The sequence below is a fragment of the Scaptodrosophila lebanonensis genome, unplaced genomic scaffold (assembly GCF_003285725.1).
Source record: "Scaptodrosophila lebanonensis strain 11010-0011.00,11010-0021.00 unplaced genomic scaffold, SlebRS2 tig00000053-arrow-pilon, whole genome shotgun sequence".
Classification (NCBI taxonomy): domain Eukaryota; kingdom Metazoa; phylum Arthropoda; class Insecta; order Diptera; family Drosophilidae; genus Scaptodrosophila; species Scaptodrosophila lebanonensis.
Genome location: NW_022060548.1, coordinates 13020707 through 13044380, shown reverse-complemented (window position 1 = coordinate 13044380; position 23674 = coordinate 13020707). Strand labels below are relative to the sequence as shown.

General features: G+C 40.0%; 2 protein-coding genes across 6 annotated transcripts; both read left to right on the top strand.

The window, feature by feature from the left end:
• Positions 1-10189: 10189 nt before the first annotated feature.
• LOC115623982 lies at positions 10190-10732 on the top strand. Its single transcript, XM_030518553.1, has 2 exons — positions 10190-10437; positions 10503-10732. The coding sequence occupies exons 1-2, from the start codon at positions 10190-10192 to the stop codon at positions 10585-10587; spliced, it is 333 nt and encodes a 110-aa protein (XP_030374413.1). The 3' UTR covers positions 10588-10732.
• Positions 10733-11543: 811 nt separating this feature from the next.
• On the top strand, positions 11544-23575 carry LOC115623373 (nocturnin). Of its 5 annotated transcripts, XM_030517665.1 has the most exons (8): positions 14349-14496; positions 19023-19270; positions 21381-21485; positions 21655-21890; positions 22131-22199; positions 22263-22384; positions 22477-23148; positions 23202-23570. In XM_030517665.1, the coding sequence occupies exons 2-8, from the start codon at positions 19191-19193 to the stop codon at positions 23364-23366; spliced, it is 1449 nt and encodes a 482-aa protein (XP_030373525.1). In that variant the 5' UTR covers positions 14349-14496; positions 19023-19190; the 3' UTR covers positions 23367-23570. The 5 variants fall into 5 exon arrangements, with proteins under 5 accessions (XP_030373528.1, XP_030373525.1, XP_030373527.1 ...); XM_030517667.1 differs by lacking the exon at positions 21381-21485; XM_030517668.1 differs by lacking the exons at positions 14349-14496; positions 19023-19270; positions 21381-21485 and adding an exon at positions 11544-11561 and having other exon boundaries at positions 23202-23551.
• The last annotated feature ends 99 nt before the right edge of the window (positions 23576-23674 follow it).

Here is a 23674-nt window from a genome sequence, read left to right as displayed (position 1 = left end):
AGGTTAATTCAACATTATTATTCAAATATACATGAATCTCTTTTTAAAAAAGTTTAAGTTTTGTAGCCCACTGTGCGCTTTCTATTTGTATGGGTAAGTTTGGGTGATTGCCAATGCCCACTGGCTGATTACAGGGAGTGCTTAAGCGCTGATTGCCATCTGTAATGGTGTGTGTGTGTGTTGCCATTTTGATTGTTTCATGCAGTTTGAATTTGATTCTTTTTTGTTTCTCTTTCTTGTTGTTGTACGTAATTATTGGGCAATGCTTTGAGTTTGTTTGTCCTCCCTCGCTTTCTCTCTCTCTATTACCCGATCACTCTTTCTCCGTTTCTATGCCCATCTGTCTCTATTTCTCTTTTGCTTAGTTGGTCATTTTCTTATTAATTTTCTTTCTGCTAAAGTTTTAAACCTTTTGTTTTGTCTGTTAAACGTGCGACTAAACAAAAAGCAACTACAATGAAACAATAACAGCAACAACAACGAGAACAACAAATAAGAGACGTAACCTTTTGCCACCTGCCGCTCTATGCATCATTTTCTTGATGTTTTTATTGCTCTTTACAAATACTTTTCAGGCCACGATTATTTGTGCAATTTCCAAATACTTTTGCCGCACAACAATCATAATAATTGCTTTCATGCCTGATTGCGCCAAGGGGCAGGCCACCGTCTTGTATTCATCTCGTCCACTCTTTTTACCTTTTTCAACTTCTAGCGACCTTTTTGGCCTGCAGAAGTTTTTGTGTCTATTTGTTTTGGCATTTATGGCATTTGCCTTTGTAAGGATTATTGATGCTGTAAAATTTTCGTTGAATTTAATTTGGAAAATTAATTTCGCCAGAATTTCAAATTTGGATGGAAGTAGAAATGGGAATAGGGCGTGAAACATGGACCATAGAACATAGAGCAGATCTGCCTAAAAGCATGCAAAATCCGAAATGCTGCTCGAATTTGTGTCTGCGTCAGTTAGAGTGTTAGTGTGTGCGAGTGTTGTGGTGCATAAAACAAGCCTGCCAACAGAAATTTGCATATGTTTGTCAAGAGAAAATATGTTGAATTTTCCACTGTTTTTTGCCGCCATCCCCCTCCTTTTCTATGCAAAACGGACAGAGCTGCAAAGAGTTGAAGCCCCTTGGCCATTCAGCGACATATAACATACATATGCATATACTTTGCGTATGTATGTGTGTTTGCACACGTGTAGACAGCATATGCCAGAGCGAGATAGTTGCAAGCACAGCCGAATTACAATTATGGTGACACAAATTGGTTATGTTTTTCCATTGTTGTTTCTGTTGTTATTTTATTCTGTATTCTTTTTTCTAAACAAGCAACAACCCGAAATGTCAGCCGAGCCAACAAGCTAGGACAGGCACTCCACACATGGTTACACGATATGTCAGCGAAGTCAGCCTTATCCTCCATCCCCGCAGAGTTTACATCCACCATTTTTTCTTTTTTGTTTTTTTTTTGTGTTTTTCTGTTTTGTTTTATTTTCTTTCAGGGTAAAATTTTATGCAGCTTATATTGGCATAGAAATAATATGGACGAGCCATGTTTGAACAAGTGTGTGTGTGTGTATGTGGGTGTCTATAGTAGCTGGTCGCAAGCAAATAAAAGCAAAATCGTAAAAATCATAACGTATAATTCTAAAAAATTTATGCAAAAATGCTTCTAGCTTCTGCATAGGACTGCTTGCCTTCTCAAAAATTTTTATCATGAAATACATATATGAAATTATAATAAAAATAATAAAAAGAAAGAAAAATACGATACATATAAAAAATCAAGTCATAAAGTGCCTTCCATTGCACAGCGCATTGTTTTATTCCTCACTGCTTGTGGTTGCTGTCTGCAGAGCTGTCTAAGCTTTAAAGTTGTCACTTGTCCTATTTTCTGACTGTCCACGGGAGTTCAGCGACATTTTATAGCACTGCGCACACAGCAAGTACAATTTGTGGGGATTTTATGAGCTGTTGCTGTTGCTCTAACAAATTGCATATGATTTGCCACTCTCAAGTGCCACTGCCAAATACAGCAGTGACATACGAGTATAAAAATTGATGGGTTGAACTTGTAGGCAATTTCAGAGAGAGCAGTAATATTGGTTATAAAGGGAGCTTATGGTGGTAATAAACATTTGTTTTTAAGTCGGCGTTCGATAAATGACTCGATGACAAAATGAGGGGCTTAGCGAACGCCTATACTTTATTACGAGGATTCGTAAATATAAAAGGTTGCAAAACAAGAAATCTAATTATAAGCAAACAGGCATTTGTAATGGTCAAGAATAAAAGTCAGTTTTCCCATTCTTTTGTTCCATAAATCATATACATATTAGATATAAAAATATTTTATATCTCAGGTTAGTCTAAAGATGCTTTTTGTCTAGTCCATATGATACATTTTAAAGTATGTTCTTTTAGCGCGCGTACATAAAAGCTCCAAAAACAGTTGTTGTTTTTCCAGCTAAGTAATTTTTAGCGGGCGCGCCAATAAATTGAAAATAGCCAGTGGCACAACCAAGCCGAAACTCTGGCACATTCCACACCTCCGCACACACTCACACACTGACACCCAGACCGCACACACCCATTAAAACAATTTCAGCTTACGAAACTTCAACAGCGCGTTACAAACGCCTCTCACACCTTCTCCTTCCCCGGGCTGCTCACAACTTTGCACCTGAGCAGCAGCCTCTGGCCTCGAGTGGAAAAAAAATAAATAAAGAGCAACAAAATCGACACATAAATTACATTGTTGCCACTCTAAGACCCCCGAAAGTAGCAACAAAATGAAAATTGTTGCGCTACAAAAGCAACAGTAGTGATAGCAGCAGCAACAACCACAATAACAACAACGACATTAACTTATTAAATTATTGTTTCGGCCATAATTTCAACGACACTAAAATTAAAAAACCATTACCAAGCCAAAAGCATTTTTGTTTCCTAAAACCCAAAATATGGGAGAGAGAGGCGCCAACAAGAAGAACAACAATAGCGACAGGACAACGACCAACTCAATAGCGCCCATAGCATAAACGACAGAAAGCATAATAACAATAACAACAACAGCAACAACAACAACAACAAAAGGGCAGACTCCGACAACCACTGGGAAATATATTTCCGCTTAATTTATTAACGATTTTTGTTAGCTATAAAGTTAGCATGCATGCTTGTGCTGCGTGTTTGTGTAAGTGTGTGTGTAAGCATACTAAGTGATTTTTATCTAAGACGCAGGCGGCACTGCGTTTTTTTTTATGATTTGCACATAATTATAATTGAAATAGCGACGCATCGGAGGCCGTGAGGAAGGCAAAGTGTTCGCTTCCCATACTCAGATCTCGGTTATTGGAGTGCCAATAAATAATAGAATCAAGTCATAAACTGATAAATGGTGTGCCAAGATGCGGGTCGCGTCCGACCCCTGCACCCCACCCGAACGCACTGCCCGTAAATATGCGCATAGTCGTTTGTAATAAACAAAGTTAATCATTTAGGATAATTGAAATTTTTACGAGACACTCAAAGCTACGTTGTTGCTTTTTTTAAGACTGTGTTCATACAGGTAGCTCAGTATTATGGCCAACGGGCTCATTAACTGCCGCACTGCCTCACTGGTTTTAGGACTCGCCTGACACGTGTCCCCCACGGAGTTAGGGCGGAAGGTCGTCTGCCAATAGCTAACAGCTTAGATTATTTATTGATACACTGTTGATTGAAAATATGCTAAATAAAAAGAGAGGTAAACAATGTGCCGAGCACAATAAATAATGCGAACACGTGGCATAGACAAGGGCGAATTACACATATTTATACACACACACACACACTCACACACATACACGGGCGGAAAATATAGTACAGAAAATGTAGGGGGTGCTCTCAGGAGAATGCCAATTCGAAAACATCTACCTACACATATACATACGAATATACCATATACAAGTATATACTATATATACGTATATGAGTGATACGCGTAAAATGAAGAATTGTAAATTTAAATCAAAAATTCAGCTGACTCTTAAAAACATTAAAATGCATAGACACAACATTTCCCCCCAAATTGTACCGAATGACTTAAAAAGATTTCATCGCACTCACTTTAAAAATAGCTACACAATCATTGATTTTGGCTGCATTAGATAAAATCCGTGAATTTATTTAAATTTTATGCAAGCCCGGGTATGCCGAATTTAAATTGTAACCTCTCGCGTTCTTCGTTAGATGAAAATATATATCCCTCTTTTGATTAACTACATTAAATACCAGCTATAAATGTCTGTTTACAATCCTCATTGTTTCGTTAGAAATGAAAACAATAGTTTGAGACTCCTGTGTTTCAAACAAGACACGATTGTAGAAGTATGACTTCTTGTGTTTTATATGCTCACCAGATAATTAAATGCTAACTAAATCGCTGCGAAGGCATTTTAGCAATACTTTAAATTTTAGATTGTCGTCAAAGACCTATTGGCTCTGGTATAGTACATATACATATGTATGTCAAAGGCGCTGACATATGTTGTCAACTATACTATATGCTAAACAGCAATCTAATGGCACATACTATATACCTGCATAGGTATACATACGAGTATGTAAATACTTGCGCATGTAGGTATAAACCTTAAAATGTACACCTCAGACATGTGTAGCACCAACCACAATAGTGTGCATGTGTATGTAACGGTGTGTAATGGCGGTTGGTGTGGTGCGAGATATACAATCGCATTTAAATTAAATATTTAAGTTAAGTACGTCATAAACATAAAGGAGACGCATGCCACAATGATGCCTGCGGTCAGTCGGACAATTTCGTGTGTCGCATTTGAAGCTCAGTTTTTAACACCTCAGTTCGTACGAGAAACATTAATAAAAAGGGAAAAGCCACATAACATACACATACACTTAAGCATACGCATATACGGATATGTTAAACAAAATGGCGATAAAGCACCACTCAGCAAAGTGGGCAACGTATTGATATTCGCTGTCTTTTTATTTGCCAGTTGGACGTGCACTTGTCAGATGAGGCCATAATGCCGCACTTTTCCGCCTAGAAGATGACAGCGAACGCAATGTGTTCGCTCTTTAGGGGTTGCTTTCGGACTCTAGCTATAGGGGCGCTTAACACATATTACAGCCCATACGTATTGATGTCGATCAAACCAATATCTATATCCCTTACACCCGAGCACATACTCTCGCACACACACACACGCACACACATTCATACATGCATGCACACACTCACATGCAGATACAATTGCAATTGAGGTCATGTCCATGCGGCATTCATTGTCGACGACATCGGCAACGACATCAATGGCGACGTATGCCAAAGCATTAACTCGGCATTTGTTTCAGGCAGCTGCTGGGCAGGGGAGTGGCGAGCGGACAGACCGAGGGCACGCGGGTGTTTGACAACACAGATAGCACAAGTTGGGGGCCGAGAGTTGCGACATATTGAAAATCATTGCAAATACACACACACACACACTCACTCTGACTCGCTTCCACTGATGCCAAAGCGTGTGCCAAAAAAAAAGAAGGACAAGAAAAATGTATTGAAAGACAAACGGCATTGGCATCAATTTTTATTTGCATTTGTCCATATGTGCGCGACTGTGTATGTGTGTGTGTGTGTGTTATGTATTTGTAGGCACGAAAAATTTTTATTACATTGAAAATTTGCATAAAATATTTAAGCCAAATGGTCGATAAGTATGTCGATCTGTTGTTCGCCATAAGTTTCGCGAGCTGTTTGGGGCTGACATTTCTAGCTGCGGGGTTTGTATAAATGGTGGCCCATGAGGAGAGATTATTCTAATTGTTAGCTAGGCTTTCGGCATTCCAACGTTTGTTTTGCCTTTGCCTAAAGCAAGTCTTACATTGCAGAAGAAGAAATTTAAGACGCTTTAAATTAATGTCAAATGAAAAATGAATTTATTTAAAATAACAACTAATTTGAAATTGATAGGCATTATACAATTCGATATTAGGACATTGTCAACAGTTGGAAAGAGATAAAAACTTACAAATAAATTGACCATTTAATACTTTTGACACTGATATTTTTCATTTTTTACTATGTTGACCAAAAGAGGAGTAGGCCAGCATATTTCATAACACCAATATAATTGAAATGAAAACAATTTATTAGACCAAATTAATAGATTTGAGAGTAAAATAATATTGCCATTCGGATATTATGAATATGTATTGTATCAATTCGTTGTGTCAATAACTATAAACTTCAGCTAATGAAGACCACTTTCCATCGCTTGTTTTAAATTTCAATATTATTTTGTCCGAATTGAGAGATGATGTAGAAAAAGGCCAGTATTTATTAAAATTTTTGGTGCAACCAACTTAAGCAACTTGTTTGAGTATGAAAACTTCATTTTCAACAGTGTACTTACAGAATAGAGCAGTTTATCAGCATCTCGGCTGTGGAAGTCTGTGGACTACTAACTGTATTATCTGGGAACCAGCATTTTAGCTGCAACAAAATCAACACTTGCATGCATATTTTCGAAAAGTATGTAACACACGCCCACACACTCGCCCCACATATACAAAAGCGTATATCTGTGGTGCAATGATGCTTAGCTGCCATTTTGGGCAACAACTGCCAACACTGAAATGTGCCCCCACTGGCTCTTTATCTCCCCGCCCGAAAAGGCAGCGCGACCGCAGCCCAGTCAAGATAAATGTATGCCTAATGCTGATGTGCATGCAAATCTACATTTTGGACGATTTTCAAATGCTCACTCGACCGCTTTGGTCGTTGGGCTCTGAGGCGACTGCTGGTGACGCCGTTGTTGCTCCTTCGGTTTGGTAGACAGATGTCAAGACATCAGCCTTTCTGCAGCTATATGTATGTACATATATACATATGTTTATGTAGTTGTGGTCCTCGCACATGTGCCAACCACACAAACGCACTCACACACACACACACATATGCTCCAACACACACGTACATGGAGGCATTACAAGCACTAACAACACAGGCGACAAAAAAAGTTTTGCAAAAGAGGAGCGAAAATAAATGAAAGTTTATGTTATAAAATGCCAAAGTGTGGCGCGCAATCTATTGGCGAAAAAAAAAACCCACAACAGTGGTAACAAAAAAGAAGAGTAGGCCAGCATCGTTGTCGTTATTGTTGTTGTTTTTGTTGCTTTTGTTGCTTTTGTTGTTTCTGCCGGCAGGCATAAAATAGCGCAAATAAGATAAAGGATATGTGCAAGTGTTGGTGTTTGCATGTGCCTAGGCCTGGTCCCGGGCCTGTGCCGGTGCCTGTGCCTCTCCTCATGTCTGCCTGTGTTTGTGCCTCAGAGTGTGCGTGTGCACGAAAATGTAGCAAAAGTCAACATATGGCGTTAAAGATGCGAACGTGCAACGAATCCTTGAACTTTTTTTGTTCTTATTCTCTATTACTCGTTTTCTTACATAACGCCGCCGACAACGACGTCGTCGCCACTGGCTGCATGCTGTTGTCCTAGTAATGTCCTTACTGGCTTTAGGCTGTCAATGAGGCCAACAGCAGCACCAGAAACAACAACAACTACTACTACAACAACCCTTCGCTGCAATTTCTGCGGCTTAAAGTTGTGATTTGTGCAACAATTCATTTCAAAGTTTTCATGTTCGTTACACAACGGAAATAGAAGTTTGTGGTATACGGAAGAAAGCCACGTAGACTTCATAATTTAAGAATATACATACATATATACGAGTTTATGGCATAGGAAAAGCCACAGTTTACAACTGATTTCAAAAACATTCAACATTCCTCCGAAATTACATTGATTAGCATTGTTTCATTTTATGAACAATTTACTTTAAATGTTACAAAGAACTAATGGCAACGGCCAAAAATCAATTAAAATTACTCAAATTTTTCTAGACGTTCAAATAATAAAATTTTAAATGGCAATTAACTTATGCCGAGACCTAAAACGCCAGAGCCATGCAATCAAAGTTATTGAAAGTTTTGTTGAAAGTTTAATGAAATGCAAGCAGCCTGTATTGGGTCAGATAAATAGATTGAGAGCCTCTGACAGAGTTGTCGCCTCACTCACACAACCGTACACGTACACGTACACGCATGACTTTAGAAAAGAAATAACTGATGAAGCCATTTACTTTTATTGCACTTTAATTTAGTATCAAAGCATCTGCACACTGACCACTACCACTGGCAGTCGATGGACATAGTTGTGTCTGGTATATTCCACAGGATATTGTAATATACCTGTGTATGTGTGTGGCTGTTATTTGGCATTTAAATAGAATTTAAAACTGCATCTCTCTACGGCTTACAATAGAACCGGAATATCTCTGTAAGTCTGTGTATAAGTATATGTGTTTGTGCGCATGTTTTGGCAAAAGTCGTATACGTAGCTAGCCTGACAGTTGCTGGCTGCCTCTGTTTCGACTCCTCCACCTGCTATCATCTGCTTTTTATCAATAAATGTACCTGGAAGCCAAAGATTTTCAACAAGGACAATGCAAGTTTGAACTGAGTTGGCATGGATACCAACTTGAATAGCCAATGATTTTTCAATGCTTCACATTTTTGTTCAGGTTTCTGCATTCAGGGTTGTCCAAAGTCCCTTCTCAGCCGTTCTCAGTCGCCGGCAAAAAAGAACTATGCTAAAAAAAATCAGATCAAATATAATATTGCATGTGTTATTCGCTGGATATTTGCATGTTTGCAGGATATGAAAAAAATGCAAAAGATCAAATTCAATAAACAATTTAAAGTTTCCAAACAATTTGATTAAACCTACATTTTTCCACGTCTACGTGAAAAAATTAAAATTTCTCTAAATCGTTCTCATCGATTCTCATAGTCAGAGCAAATTTAGAGCATTCGGTAGCGGTCAACTGGGGCGTACCGGCCAAAATAAAAATGGCCAAAAATGTTTTGAAGGCAAAATCACAACCCAGAGTCGACAATACGGCAATAAACGAATTTTTGATATAACAAAGAAGCAACATAAGCAGCACCAGCTCCCAATACCCTGCACCACCAACACCAGCACCACAACCCCCACTGCACCCACACGCACGCAAACTGCGTGCAACCACATGCAATTTTGTGTAGCCTGTTCCTGCTCCGGCCACCACTCCTGTTGTGAAAACGACACAACGACGGCAACGACACATTGTCCCTAGGTGTTGGTCACATGCGCAGGCGGCAGACAGGCAGACAGGCAGGCAGGCAGGCCATCCCGCCTGTATTGCTATTTGTATTTTGTTGCAGGACATGTTGTCATTGGGCATATCCTTTAACCAAACACACACTTACATCCATACACCATACCCATACATATACATGGAGTGATTTTGGCAATGGGCTCTGCTAGAGAGACTCGACATGTTATTGAAAATGTTCTATGCGAAAAATTCATAACTTCAGCAAATGCGGCACATTTAGGTTTTGGGTTTTTCGGCCAGAACGGCAAACGAGTAAACAGGCGGACAGATGGACGGACGAATAGACAGACGGCCGGCAAAAGCTCCGGGCAATCTTTTCGTAGCATTTACGAAAAATATTGAATATTTCGAAAGAGTGGCTGGCTCGTTGCTGATGTTTTGTTTTTACCATCGTCCTCGATGCTGTTGACATCGTGGCTTGTTGCTGCTGCAACAATGTAGTTTGCAAAATTTTTAAATTTCGAGTCAATTGTAATATCATTAGATTGGCTTGTCTGCTGTCTGCCGTCCTTGCATTGTACCATGTTTTCGTCCCACAGCCATATACTAGTGTACATACATACATACATATATATTTATCTATGTGTGTAGCGAAGTTAATTTGATGTAGCTTTGGCAGAAATTACTGCAAAATTGCCATTTCACTGGCATTGTCAACGCAAATTGCCGGAGGTCTCGGCATCGATGCTGTTATGCTTGTATCGCATCATTTTAAAGCTGAATGCAGCATTAATTTCACTTATGTAATAGGTATTTACGTATCATCGTAAATGGTTTAGTGATTGCGTATACGTCCCGTTAACCACCTTATACAAAATCGTGACGACAATATGTGTCGTGCAATACTACGTTATTGCTATTGTGAAATCTAATCAGCTTTGAAAATTCAAGTATTTTTTATTGTGCTGCCCTCGGCTATTAGTCGTTGCCTTTGTTCGGCCAACTCAACATGTCTTTGGCCATTTCCACAAATGATCTGCGCCAGGGCGAGCGCCAGACACCGCATTCCACAAGAGCGTCCAGGCAATTCATCCGCTTGGCCTGGCAAACCATCTATTCAAAATATCAAAAGCTGACTGATCTTTTGCGCCGAGAAACAAATAGGCCGCTTCCCAAAGAGCTGCGCCGTTCCCTACGATTGAATAAATCAGCCAAACGCAAGGGCTATCAGCAACATCAAAGTGAGGCAGATAAACGGTGAGTGCGCAGATAAGAAAAATGTTGTTCTTAAAAATGTATTGACTTTACTCTACTGGTTTCAGGGCTCTCGAAGAGCATTTAAATCAACCTATTAATTTAGCCATACGCATTGGACCAGCCTTTGAGTACATGCCATCCAACTCGTAAATGCAAGGGCATAATATTTTTTAAGTAAATAGTTATAGGGATGCAGAGATACATGGAACTAATAGTTGATAAGCTCTAACAATACAGCTTGTAGTCAAATATCTTGTAAGCTTTAACCAAAAACTTTTATAAAAGTTCAACCACTGCCGCATGCTTTAAAGTTTACCAAACAGCTGATAGAGCTTATAGGAGCTTATATGCTTATTCATAGACCAAAATTCTCTTTACGTATTTAATTGAGCTTATATTATGTACACTCTTAAGGCAATTTACTTTCTCTTTTGTACGCCCACACAAATGTTTTTTGCCTCTCGCTCACAACAAGTGGCTGTACACGCTGCACTAATGGGTTCATGGATTTTTACCAATAAGCTTCAAAGTGTTGTGGACCATTTTTTATAAATTGGAAAAGATTAGCATTTTTTACAATATGTTAAAATGAATAATTATTATTAAAAGCATGTTTTTTTATATATGCATAAATGCAATAGTATGTCATAGATCCAACGACAACGATATATAAATTGTTAAATATGTTCAAAAATACAAATTTTATGAAATAAGAATATTCTTCAGTTTTCAAATTGAAAAACTACAACCTTTGTGTAAACGTGTTAATTATTTTCTATTTAAGTGTAGCGCATTATAACTGCAAAAAAGCAGCTTGTGTGTAACTGCTACTCACTTTATGCTTGTTAGCTATTTAGCTTTCACGTACTCTTGGCGCTGACTCTCACTAACGATTGGCGCTCTTTCTCTTTAGCAATGCTGCCATGCGTGGCGCCATTCACACACACACACTTGCTTGTATACGTCACAGAGCGTTGTCTCCTCTTTTTTCTTAATACACGTACGTATGTGTGCTTAGTGTGAAAAACGTGTTCAACGTAGAAATGACATTGATAGTGAAATTTTAGTAAAGTGCATTAATTTTTAGCCGTTTCGTGCAAAATAAAAATATACTGTTTATTTAAGTAAATAAAGTTTGTTGCGAAGTGGACTCTAAGTTTTTAAATATTATTTTGGAAACATAGATTCCGCAATTTTGTTTGTGCTTTAATAAAAATGCATTTAATTTCTACCTTTGTGTATTTTGTGGTTGCATTCTACAAATTTTTAAAGAAATTTTTGTAAGTACTACGCGAAATCTAATTATCTAATGCACAGTGTGTGATGTAGTGGTGTCATAGGCCGCGCCTTTTTTCCGACCCCCAGTCCAGCGCGCTTATTGATAAAACAACAAACAATACGACACACACATACCCCCACACCCACACACACAAAGCGGCGACGGGCAAAATTGTGTTTTTTTTTTCTTTTTTTATATTGTTGCATTTATTAAGTTTTGTATTTAAGTTTTCGTTTCATTCGTATAATTTTTAGTTTCGTTGATTGCTTGCCTATAGTTTGGACATTGTGACGACAATATTTTCGAAATGATAATTCATGCGTCTTTATCTTTGTATTTGTTGTTGGGGTACCGCTCGGGGTTGGCGGGTGGTTGGGAGAGCGAAAGAAGGAGTGAGAGAGGAAAAGAAGGAGAGAAGGAGGCAAGTTCGAGAAAGAGGCGAGTTCGCTTTCTGTTTCTGTGTGCGTCGTTATTCAGTGTCATGGCAGTTTTTGTTTGGGTTTGAGGTCGGTTGGAAACAGGCACCGCACTGCTCGCTTATAATTTATTTTATGTATGCAAATGTAATTTACAGAAGTGGCAACAAAATGGCTTTTTGATTACTTCAACAATGCTCAATGCTTGTGCCTTTGTGTACGATGAAAGAGGGCGAGACTGCTGTTGAGCGTTTAAAGTAATTGCATCTGTACAGGCTACTTATTCGATGGTCCGTAATATTTCCAGGCTACAATACTAAACGATAAAGCAAACAGATGTACTACATCTGAAAAAGTTGAAGCTTAAGTTGCCTTCGATCCTTCGCCCTTCTCCTATTCTTACTTATTGACTTCAGCTGTCAATGCAATCTCCAGGCAATTGCCTCATCTTATGTGACAATATTTTTATTTCCAAACCTTTTCAGCTCATACGTACATACATACATATTGAAGCGTTGACAAACGTCAAAAAGCTTTCATTTACAGAACGTACTCATACTAGCATACGTTGATAAGCACACTCTGTACAAATTCCAACTATGTATATTTAAAAGTATTTGTTCTTGCATATATTGTGGGGCTATTTATGCGGCACGCTTATGGTGTGCCGATTAGGATTTGCCGCCCAAATTGATAAGACAACTCCGAAGTAAACAAACCCAATAGCCATAAGCAATCATTTGGAATATATAACATATTATAGATAGAAATGCTAATTTGCCCACATCCTCTTTTTATAATGCATTGGCACGGTGCCCTTTACGCGAGCACTTAAACAAGGTCGTTGATAAGCTACCGAACAATATCTTATCTATAGAATTGCACGCACTAGTCAGTGGGCCAATAGCTCGGGCTACCAGCAGCCCCCCTCGATGGAAAATATTCCAGCAATCCGCCAATATGTTATATTTAAAACGCAAATGCAGCCGCTTAAAACTAATTTAAACCAATTTAATTTACCCGAGGGCAGTAAAATCTGAATTATGCATCACACTCCTCCTCTTGTGGCAATTTAGGCTATGGCTATCCTTATCGCAACTATGGACCGCCCGAAGGCAATATATATACATAATATACCAGCGATAATTTTCGATTTGTCCAAAGGTGAGCACAAAATTTCGCCAACTTCCACGCCTGCATGACCACCAACAGCCATTGGAAAATGGCTAGATCGCGTGTGCGCCATGATAAGATAGCGATAGCCCCCAGACCTGGGCCAGACCACAAGAATGTGACTCTGTGGCTCCTTATCAGCTTCTTTACAAATTGGGCTTGAAGCGTGAAGTAACTGGACGTAACATTATACGTACAAAACGATTCTTAGTCACACCGCATGATAAATACTTATACGTGTATGCTAATGACGTCCGCAAAATCATATAGTTGTAGATTTCTCAACAAAAGAGAGAGCTCTCAAGCCACAAAATCGAATTTTTGGCAACGCAACGTATTTATTGAAGGCGATAGGAAAGGCAGTCTATATTGGTGGGTTGGCAATTTCAATTATTTTTTTTTGAAAAGTTTCTTATTTAGAGAGGTTCGTCTTGGCGGTTTTCTTTTTGTTTGATTAACCTGATGGGGAATCAAAAAGCAAACGCCACTTCATTAATTAAATTCAAAAATTGAACTGAATTGTATTCATCAAAAATGAAGCCTTATGTACTAACATTCAATTCTTATTTCCTAAATTCATGTGGTGTGCTTAAGTACTTGCAATTGACCAATATTCGAAAACATTGTGCGACACTGCTTAGTCCTAAAAGAGGGTTTTAAAGCAGTTGACATTAGTGCTTAAGAAATAATTGGAGTGCCTCCATAAACCCTGAGGATAAGCGCGCGAGCCATTGAACTTAGTTTTGATTAGATCAACGACAACGTGAGAGAGCGAGAGCGATGGGAAAGGAACGACCATTGCTCTCTCATTGTAAATCAGTGATTGTGCAATGGCATACATACACACACCTACACACACAACCTCACAGTCTGACCCATTGTCTACGGCAGCATTTATTACACACTCTCATTATCCTTATCAGCAATACAATATACGGAGAGGAACGCGATAGTTGTTGCCATCGCAGCCAGCTGCTCGTTGCCTTCCTATAAATGTCGCAAAGCATACACGGTCGCGTTTAGTTCTTTGCGGTTTAGCAACGCGTTTAAATCGCTTGGGTTCCGCCAAAATAATGCCACAAGTGTAACAAGAAAATTTAATTAGCTGTGACTGTAACTGGTCTTCAGTGATCCCACCAGGGCTTCTAACACTTAAGTAATGTGCTTTGGAGTGGTGCAGGCTTAAAAATGGTGAGTTCTGACTACCATCATGCCCCCAATAATGTCATTAAATCATCGTGTGCCCCGAACCACTTGCAATGCTGAGTTAATTGTGGAACATGTGTAGCTATTCCTTTGCATCAGCGGCGAAATCAGCTTGAGCCCGAACAGAACCAGTTATTTCAAGTCGAGATATGGTATGCCCACATCAATGCGATGTATAACGAAATCGTCTGGTAACCGGCACGTCCCCCTCAGTACACTGGCAAAAACAAAGCAGATCAAAGCGCACAGCAAATCGAAGCGCTCGTTTTATTTGTTTCGTTTTTTCTTTTTTTGTGCTTGAAACGGCGCCCAGTCGATTCTTGATAAGTCGTTATCATTAGCCAGCCAGCTGCATGAAGGCTAGACTAGCTTAAACTCAATGACCTGCCTTAGGCGGGAACAGGTGGCAAGTCGGTGCCCTGATGTGGCATCCCACCTACATGTCTGTCTGCTTTACTGGCCTTGCACTCAAAATTCTCATACTCTTACTTCCGAATTTCTGTCATAATCGCCAAGTTCGCGAGAACGTTCTCAACATGTTGACGCTGTTCAACGGCGTATATGCATATGTTGGCCATATATACAGCACATGTATAAATAAAACTCATTGACCGTCGTCGCTGTTCGTATTTATTTGGCTACATTTTCCGCAGTATATTGCCAAAACAAAGACAAAACAAAGATTTTTCACTGTAGTGCACAATAGGAAGTCGTGTACTTACGTAGATTACAGGGCTGGCTTGGTGACCTTGGGGTATGTACGTACAATTATGTGTATAGACAGTTTATAGTTTTTTTTATTTACACCATCTGCCTTATCAGTCAGTAAAGTAAACACAGCAGCAGTCAAAAATTGTTCAAATTATTTAGTGTATGTACATACATACATATAATACTTGTATTATCGTTTTATTGTGGCCCCCATTAAATAAAAAACTTGCCTACTTTTAGGCGGGCCCTGAATATACGCATTCATTGCTTTGTTTTGAAATGGTTTGCGGAACTATTGGCCAAATGAAATTAAATGAAATTAATTTGTACTTGAATATATGCTAATCGTGACACATGCATTATATGCACAAATTAATTGAAAATTTATTGGATGCAATTTGCATTTGGAGGTGAAAAATGAATGCTATATGGGGGGTAGAGGCGATGTGAGGAAATTAACGTTGGGGTGTTGGTTGCAAATGCAGAATGGAGGTGGCCATAAATAATTATTTATATATCATTTCGATGACAAAAATTAGCTAATGTGCAGACCTTAAAGGCATGTGTTAATTATTAAAATCCCATTTAATACGATTTAATTATTTATCTTAAACACCATTGAAAATTTATTGGATACAATTTTCATTTGGAGGTGAAAACTCAATGCAATTTAGGAGAGAGGTGATGTGAAGGAAGAAACATTGGGGCGTTGATTGAAAATCCAGACTGGAGGTGGTCATAAATAAAAAATAGCATGTATAAAGCTTCGAGCTTTAAACTGATAATAATCTCTGGTCATGCACAGTTGACAGAAATTAGCTAACGTACAGACCTTTGAGTGTTGATTATTAAAATCCCATTAGGTACTATTTGATTATTTGGCTTAAACACCATTAGACGCACATGGTACAGCCATGACGTGTAAGCCGATTCGATTCATTTGAACTCACAAAGTATATAAGCATACGAGTATATATGCATATACTAGTTATAGAAAGTACATAGCAACATAATGTCTGAGGAATTGGCTAGTTGTGGGCATGGGTTATGACATTATGAGTATTTGCTTTTGACATTTTGGAAAGTATAACAAACCCACAGGGGGTCGCGTGCCAAACACAACATACGGATAAATGTTGTTTACCTTAACTACAACAGCACCAGCACAAGCACAAGCAGCAACAACTACTTTAATACAACAATAACTGCAGCATGTATGTAGTTAGTGTAACAAGCTACTACGACAGCTGCTCAATCAATTAGCGAGAGCGAAGCGGCAAGCAACAAGCAGCAAGCAGCGAGACGAGCGAGCTGCCGGCCACTTGATTGCCTCGATCTGTGCGCGCGCGGCATCCGAAGATATAAATAAGGAAAAGGCAACGCACGCGTGTATTAATTGTTTGATGTTCTGAACGCACAGTGGACGACGATTCCGCTAGTAGTAGAAGTAGTAGCCTTTGAGTGCATCCGCAAGATACATTATTACCATCGCTATTAACTGAATTGGTAGACCACAAATTGCGAATTGCGCGCACGCCACGTAGCCTCTGATTTATATATCAAAAGTGTTGGCATAAAACTAGCAAAAATTCTAAAAAGTGGTTAACAAAGTGTGTCAAGTGAAAGTGCAATGGAGAGCAGAAGCCTGCAGCAGCCTCAGGATCACTACGGTCATAGGCGGCAGCCTGCTCTGGGCAAGGCAATGCCAGTGACGGCTCTGCTTCTCAACATACCCCAGCCCGGTGTCAACCATAAATCAAGCCATGCCCGAGATGGTGGCAGTTCCGATAGCGACCTGCCACCACTCTACTTTAACATTATGGCAGAAGATGATCAGCCCCACGATCCAAATCGTCCCTCTCCCACCCATCAGTTACCTTTGATGGGCAACTCAAAGAACTATGCGCCCTGTCTAACCTGTACGGGAGCAGCACCTGCACATTTAGTGGCCACTGCGAGCGCCAGTGCCATAAATGAGATGTGTCGGCGGCTGTGCAGCGAGGAGTGTCGCCTCCAATTGAGCTTGGCTGGGTATCGACCCTCCGCAGAGGAGGCCGAACAAAAGCGCAAGGATTTCCGTGAGAAATATGAAATTGCGGAAGCGCTGGCTAAAACCTCGGCAATGACCTCCACCGTACAAATGAAACAACGTCTGGCCGCACGCAAACTGGAAATGAAAATGGACGGCGATTTGAAGGCGGGAAACAGTAGCGAGGAGGCAGCTCCCCCAGCTCTGGGTGTGGCGAGTAGTATTGATGCTGGAGACACGCTGCCGCCGCCACCGCCAGCACCACAGCCATCGATTGACTATGAGCCACCGCGTGATCTGTTGTTGTATCTCGTAAGGTGAGGAGGACGAGGGCCGCGCCGAAGGTGTGGGGCATGCATTGCCTGCATGAAACAGTGAATGAGTGAGTGAGTGAATGTGTGAATGTGTGTGAGTGGCAAAACTTGTTGCTGCTTGTTGTTGATGGTGTTGTTGCTACAGCAGTTGGTGTGGCTTGTGTGCCAGTTGCCCGCTTTAGTTTGCAGCGCCTGCAGCGTATCGCTTATAAATCAAGTTCATGGCTGGCATCGTGTCAAGTGTTCTTTTTACCATTGGACTCCAACTCCAAACAAAGCATTCCCAAGCATAACTAACCTTGCTCAATGCGAGCAAAATAATAAAATCAAAATAAAAAATCTTCAATATACATACGAGTACATAAACAAAACGTGGTTCTTACACAGATAAGTACAACACATGAACTTGGTCCAATCAATGCGAAGCAATTCAAATTGAATTCGCTATTGAAAGTTAGCTTACAATATATTATAAATCCACTGGTATTTTTTGAAAAGCCTTTAATTGTGAAATATCTGCATAAATTACAAATCAACTGACTTATACGGCTACTATACTGCTACGAGTACACAACAAGACAGGCGCTTGGTTACAAATTTAACTTGAATTTGGAAAACAATGTCAGAAATGATACAAAACATCAATCGACAACTGGCAACTTTGATTAGCGCATAATTTGTATTTCTGAATTCTAAAATTCAGCTTTTAAGCGTATATTAAAAGGCTTTTAAATTGTAACAAACATACGCGGCATTTTGAATCAAAAAACGAAGTAGTATTTTCAAAACACTCCTTGCCATTTACGATTTCTGTGATTCGAATTAACGAGTTAGTTTTGACACTCATAGTATATGTATAATAATACCATTGTTTACATATCTTTTTGTACCCCTATTTTTCCCGCTCTAAACAGCCATGTTGTGTTTCAAATGGCCTAATATTTTCAAGCGGATTTTGAAGTCGGGTTTAAATAAGTCTATTGTGTACAAATTCATTTGCTCTGCCTCTATCAAGTTTGTTCCCCATCTCTTAAATTAGCTCACTCTTTGCATAAGATTTCCCTTTATTCTTTGAGTAATTTATTATTTCCATCTGGTTTATAACTAAGGGTGTGACTAATTGCATTGCATATGCAGATTGTTAGGCCTACTATCTGTGTTCGCTAAAGTTCTGGTTCAGTTCTATGTCACGCTCAACAATGTTGCCGAGCAACGCTCAACAAGGCAGGCAGATAGGCAGTCATACGCAAAAGCGCAACTTGTGTTCCCGCTTATCAGTTGCATACTCGTGTGTCTGGACACGTGGCAATCAATAATTAAATGGTGCTCGGTGTTGGAACACCTGTCAACATTTACGCATTGCAAATGGTTCCACCTGCGATACTCCCCATCTGCATTGAAACAATCAGACTCATATACTCGTACTAATGCCTCGATTAACGATTCTTCCATTCTAGGAAATACAGCTTGAACCGCGTCTCTTTGACATTGCGATATTGACAATTATTATAAAGCATTTGCAGTTAATATAGTGCCACAGTTCTAGTGCTACACTTTGAGTGTGTCCTTAAGACCTTTACTTAACATCTGTATAGTTCAACTATATACAAATTAAACGCAACAAAATGGAGTTCTTAATGAAAACATCGCGTTTAATTGTCACTGCGAAGACGTTTGCGCGTCGTGTGGCGGTCCCGATACCAAGGTAACAATCTTCACAGATGTCAGTGGGGGGAGCGGGGCGGGGGACGACACTACTCAGGGAATGTGGAGGTGTGCGTCGGCGTGTAGGCGTGTTGCAGCTGCATCATTACGCATGTAACTGCGTTGTTGTATAAATTGTAGCCATAAGATACGAATTCTATCTATGCCTATATATATGCAGAATATGCGCATGTTGCTTGCAAATATGGGTGTGTGAGTGTGTGTCTGTTCTGAACGTCTGCACAATTTGCATATGCAATACGATTAAGGAAAGGACTTTCTGCGATTGAACGAAGTTCCCATACCCTATGAATAAAATGCAGAGTAATAGGTGAAGCTCATAGAAATATATTCCAACAAATTCGATTATTATTTATCAATGGCACTGTAATTTATAGTGTATTATAAAATGTGCTTTGTGTGTCATTCTAGTTAGTCACACGTTAGTTGAGTGTTATTGGGTAAGAGTTCTCATAGCATTGCTCACCCTGGCGTGCGTTTTATAGAGTCTAAAACAATTCCAAGATCAACTGTAACGTCGAGTCAAAGTTCGTGACGCTGTCACTTTTGTTTTCATCACAATTCTATGATATTCAAAATCTTTCGCAGAATCTCATTTGGCACTCGGTGTCGCCGCTGCCAGACAACAAAACAAATCACACACAACGGCGGGTGAAAGACAAAAGCATTGCAGCGCACAATGTCCAAATGTATGTGCATAAAGATAGCCAGCACCCATAAATACATATTTAATAAGCTTTTAACTTCACTTTTTGGCGACGTTGTTGTTGTGGTTCTTGTGGTTGTTGTTTATGAGGATGTTAATGTGGCTATTCGTATAGCGTTGTTTTTGGTGCTCATTTTCATTCTTATAGGTCTTATAGGCAAAGCGAGCACGTGAGTAGAACCAAGCGAAGCATTGATCTCGTTCTGTATCTTTCAGATACACTGAAGCTGAAATACTCGTTTTCCCTCTCTCTCTCTCTCTATCTCTCTCTCCTTCTCTTACTCTTCAATGGCGTTCAGTGGTGCTCGATGGTTTTCAATGGTGTGGTGATGTGTATGTGTGTGTGTTTGGTAATCTCTAATAAAACGCCGCATTTCAGTTGGCATTCAGTTTCGGAAAAGGCGGTTTCGAGCGCACTTCGTACATCTTTAGACAGAAGCCTGCTCAGAATAAAACTCGAAAGTTCTTAAACGTGTGTCTGAAAGTAAAAGTTATATCCTGTATCGAAAGATGGAGCAAGCCCTGCATATAAAACGGGCCAATAAGCCGCCCTGTAAGAACGATCGCAAGTCCTATCTCCAAAAGGTGATGCTGACCAGGTGAGAGCTTGGCTGGTTTCGTGGTTGGTTTGGTTGGTTAGTTGGTTGGCTGGCTGGGTGGCTGATTGATTGCCGCCACAGTCGCCACACTGACTACGACAATCTCAGCTTGGAAGTGGTGCTTGGTTGCGCCCCAAGCAAGTAGAACTGGTTTCCACTGACCAGTGCTCAAAACCAGCCCAACAGCTGTGAAGCTATTGACCGAGCGACTTTTTAAAGCATGCATGTGTTGTCTCAGATGAGATTTGAAGTTATTTGTTTTGGTGGCGCTTCGACTTTCAACTGCCTGTGTGGGTGGTTCGGTACTTTACCGGACCAATGAAGAACTCTTCAGATCTGTCGAGCACTTTCTAAAAATCCCTAGGGACTATTATTCAAGACATTTACAATGCGCGTGCTTCCCCACTGTAAAGCAAAGAAAATAACTTGCTAATTTGTTTGGCATCAGTAACAATTATGATATGCATAAAACTATACAAGCATACTAATTTTTAGCAGCAGCTTAAGATTATCGCAAATATCAGCATTTTACAGCCTTTCATAAACGGGAGTCGACTTTATCGCTGCATATGCTAATCTTTCGACTAATTGAAGTGGGGATGCCTACAATTAGATTCTCAACGTAAAGCTTTTCGTTACAGTTTTTATTTTTGGCGGTTTTATTGGTTTCCATTATTCGAGTTTGAGAGTTTTTGATTCATTATTACAGTCGGTGGTGAACCAGTTGCTTTGTTTGAAATAAAACACCTAACATGATAATTCTACATTAACAATACTCTTTACAGCAAAACACAAATGGCAAAATTCTCAGCTAGCGTACGACATAGTCATAGTCTATTCGTTTTCAGCATTATACTACGAAAAATCCTCTATAGAAAACCTAAGGCGTTGTGAGTACAATAAAGGCGCTAGTTTGCAAAATTTGTTGCATTGTTGTTGTGTGTTAAATGAGAATCTGTGTTGTTGTTTTTATTGCAAGTTGTTTCAACATGCATGACCTGCCAGTTGAATATTTTTGCAACTTCCCTTCAGACTTATTGAGTTCTCTATGCCTTGCAGAATGGGCTCATTCAACTCGGCACCAAAGATCAACAATGTGGACTCACAGGACGACGGCTTGGAATTGCCCAAAGGTCTGAGCACTGCTGCTTTGCTGCAACATGTGCAACAGCTGCGTGGAGGTGACCAGGCTCCATTGCTGAAGCGCTACTTCCTGAAGCCCCAAACACCAATGTTCATCGATGAAGATGTCACCGATGGACTGCGTTGCCTTAAATTGAATGCCGTTTCGCGAGGTAAAGGCTCTAATTGTCACAAGAAGAAAAAGGCATTTATTTCGCTTTTCACTTGAAAGTATTTTAAATTTATTTAAATACTTTTAGCTTTACATCTTGACAAACAATTTTGCAATTAAGTTTTAGTAAATCAAAGTAATTGTGACATTTTCTGAAGCTTTCTAATATCCTCAAAACCCAAAAAGAGCATCATTTTTAAAAAGATTTTATTTTAATTGACCATCGAATTTCTCATTACAGTTTGCAGTGCCCCCATCAAGTCGGAAGAACAGCACATTCGACTTCTGCAATGGAACATTTTGTCCCAGAGTAAGCAATAAACTAATCTAAGGAGTACTCCAAAGGTGCTCATGCAGTTGCTTTTGCTTGCAGCTTTGGGCCAGAATAATGATGGGTTTGTGCGCTGCCCCGAGGAGGCTCTGACATGGGACCATCGCAAGTACTTGATTGTGCAGGAGATATTGCAAAATCAGCCGGATGTTGTTTGTCTGCAAGTATTTATGCCCAACCACAAGTCGAATTCGAAGTTTCCGGCACAGTTGCGCTTTAACATTTTGCATGTTTGCTTGCTTTGATGCCTTTCCAGGAAGTGGACCACTTCAAGTTTTTGCAAACCGTTCTGGGCTGTCAAAACTACGAGGGCATCTTTTATCCCAAGCCGGACTCGCCCTGCCTCTATATAGAAGATAATAATGGTCCCGATGGCTGTGCCATATTCTACAAGCGGGACAAGCTTAAGCTGCAGTGCTACGATACGCGTGTACTGGAGGTTTGGCGGGTCCAGAGCAATCAGGTGGCCATAGCGGCACGTCTGCAGGTCAAGGCCACGGGTCGTGAGTTCTGCGTGTGCACAACACACCTAAAAGCCCGCCACGGCGCCCTCTTGGCCAAGCTACGCAACGAGCAAGGACGCGACTTGGTACGTTTCATCAAGCAATTTGCAGGAGAGAGCCCCGTTCTATTGTGCGGCGACTTCAATGCGGAGCCCATTGAGCCGATTTACGCAACGATCCTAACTTGCGACATCCTGAAACTATCGAGCGCGTATGCGAACATAAAACTGGACCAGGACCAGGATCAGCTGAATAGCGAAGATGCTATTAAAGATGATGAGCAGCAGGCTGCCTTGGGGGATGTCAGCGAGTTGGTCGCACAGTCTATTAAACGGGAACCGCCGTATACAACGTGGAAAATACGTGAGGACGGAGAGGAGTGCCACACCATTGACTATGTGTTCTATACCCACGAGCAGCTAAAGGTGAGGAGTAAGACGTGAATAGTGAGCCAATTGCTCAATTTTTGCGATTGCAGATAAAGAATTGCCTGGAATTTCCGGCTGGTGAGCAAATTGGAAAAAATCGTACGCCCTGCTTTCAATATCCTTCGGATCATTTCTCTTTGGTTTGCGATTTTGAGCTGCTGGAGACGCCTTCGACGCAAAGCGAAACAAAAACAACTCATGGCAACATACAATAGAAGTGGGACGCACTATATATCACCATATACATATACCACATGCAGTTTCAATTACATAATAAATTGTGATATTAGTTGTTAGATACATTTTACGCTCGTGGATGGTTTGTTTTGCATAATTGCCAGTGAACGATTGTGAGCACCATTCGATTTTAAAAGGAAAATAGCCCAAAATTCACAATAAAGTAGTGTAGTTTTAAAAAACGGGAGCGTATGGTTTGTTTTTTTTTTTTATATGCTCGTTTAACAAACAAATCCCTATGCTTGCGAGCGATCCGCTCTAACATAAAGATGTAAGTAAATGTAAC

What these genes read in the sequence shown, in the direction of transcription:
- LOC115623982 (XM_030518553.1), top strand. Translation starts at nt 10,190, where the DNA reads ATGTCTTTGGCCATTTCCACAAATGATCTGCGCCAGGGCGAGCGCCAG. An exon ending in CAAAGTGAGGCAGATAAACG is followed by an intron (nt 10,438 to 10,502) that starts GTGAGTGCGCAG and finishes TACTGGTTTCAG; the next exon opens with GGCTCTCGAAGAGCATTTAA.
- LOC115623373 (XM_030517664.1), top strand. Translation starts at nt 16,853, where the DNA reads ATGGAGAGCAGAAGCCTGCAGCAGCCTCAGGATCACTACGGTCATAGG. An exon ending in CGGATGTTGTTTGTCTGCAA is followed by an intron (nt 22,385 to 22,476) that starts GTATTTATGCCC and finishes ATGCCTTTCCAG; the next exon opens with GAAGTGGACCACTTCAAGTT. An exon ending in ATACCCACGAGCAGCTAAAG is followed by an intron (nt 23,149 to 23,201) that starts GTGAGGAGTAAG and finishes TTGCGATTGCAG; the next exon opens with ATAAAGAATTGCCTGGAATT.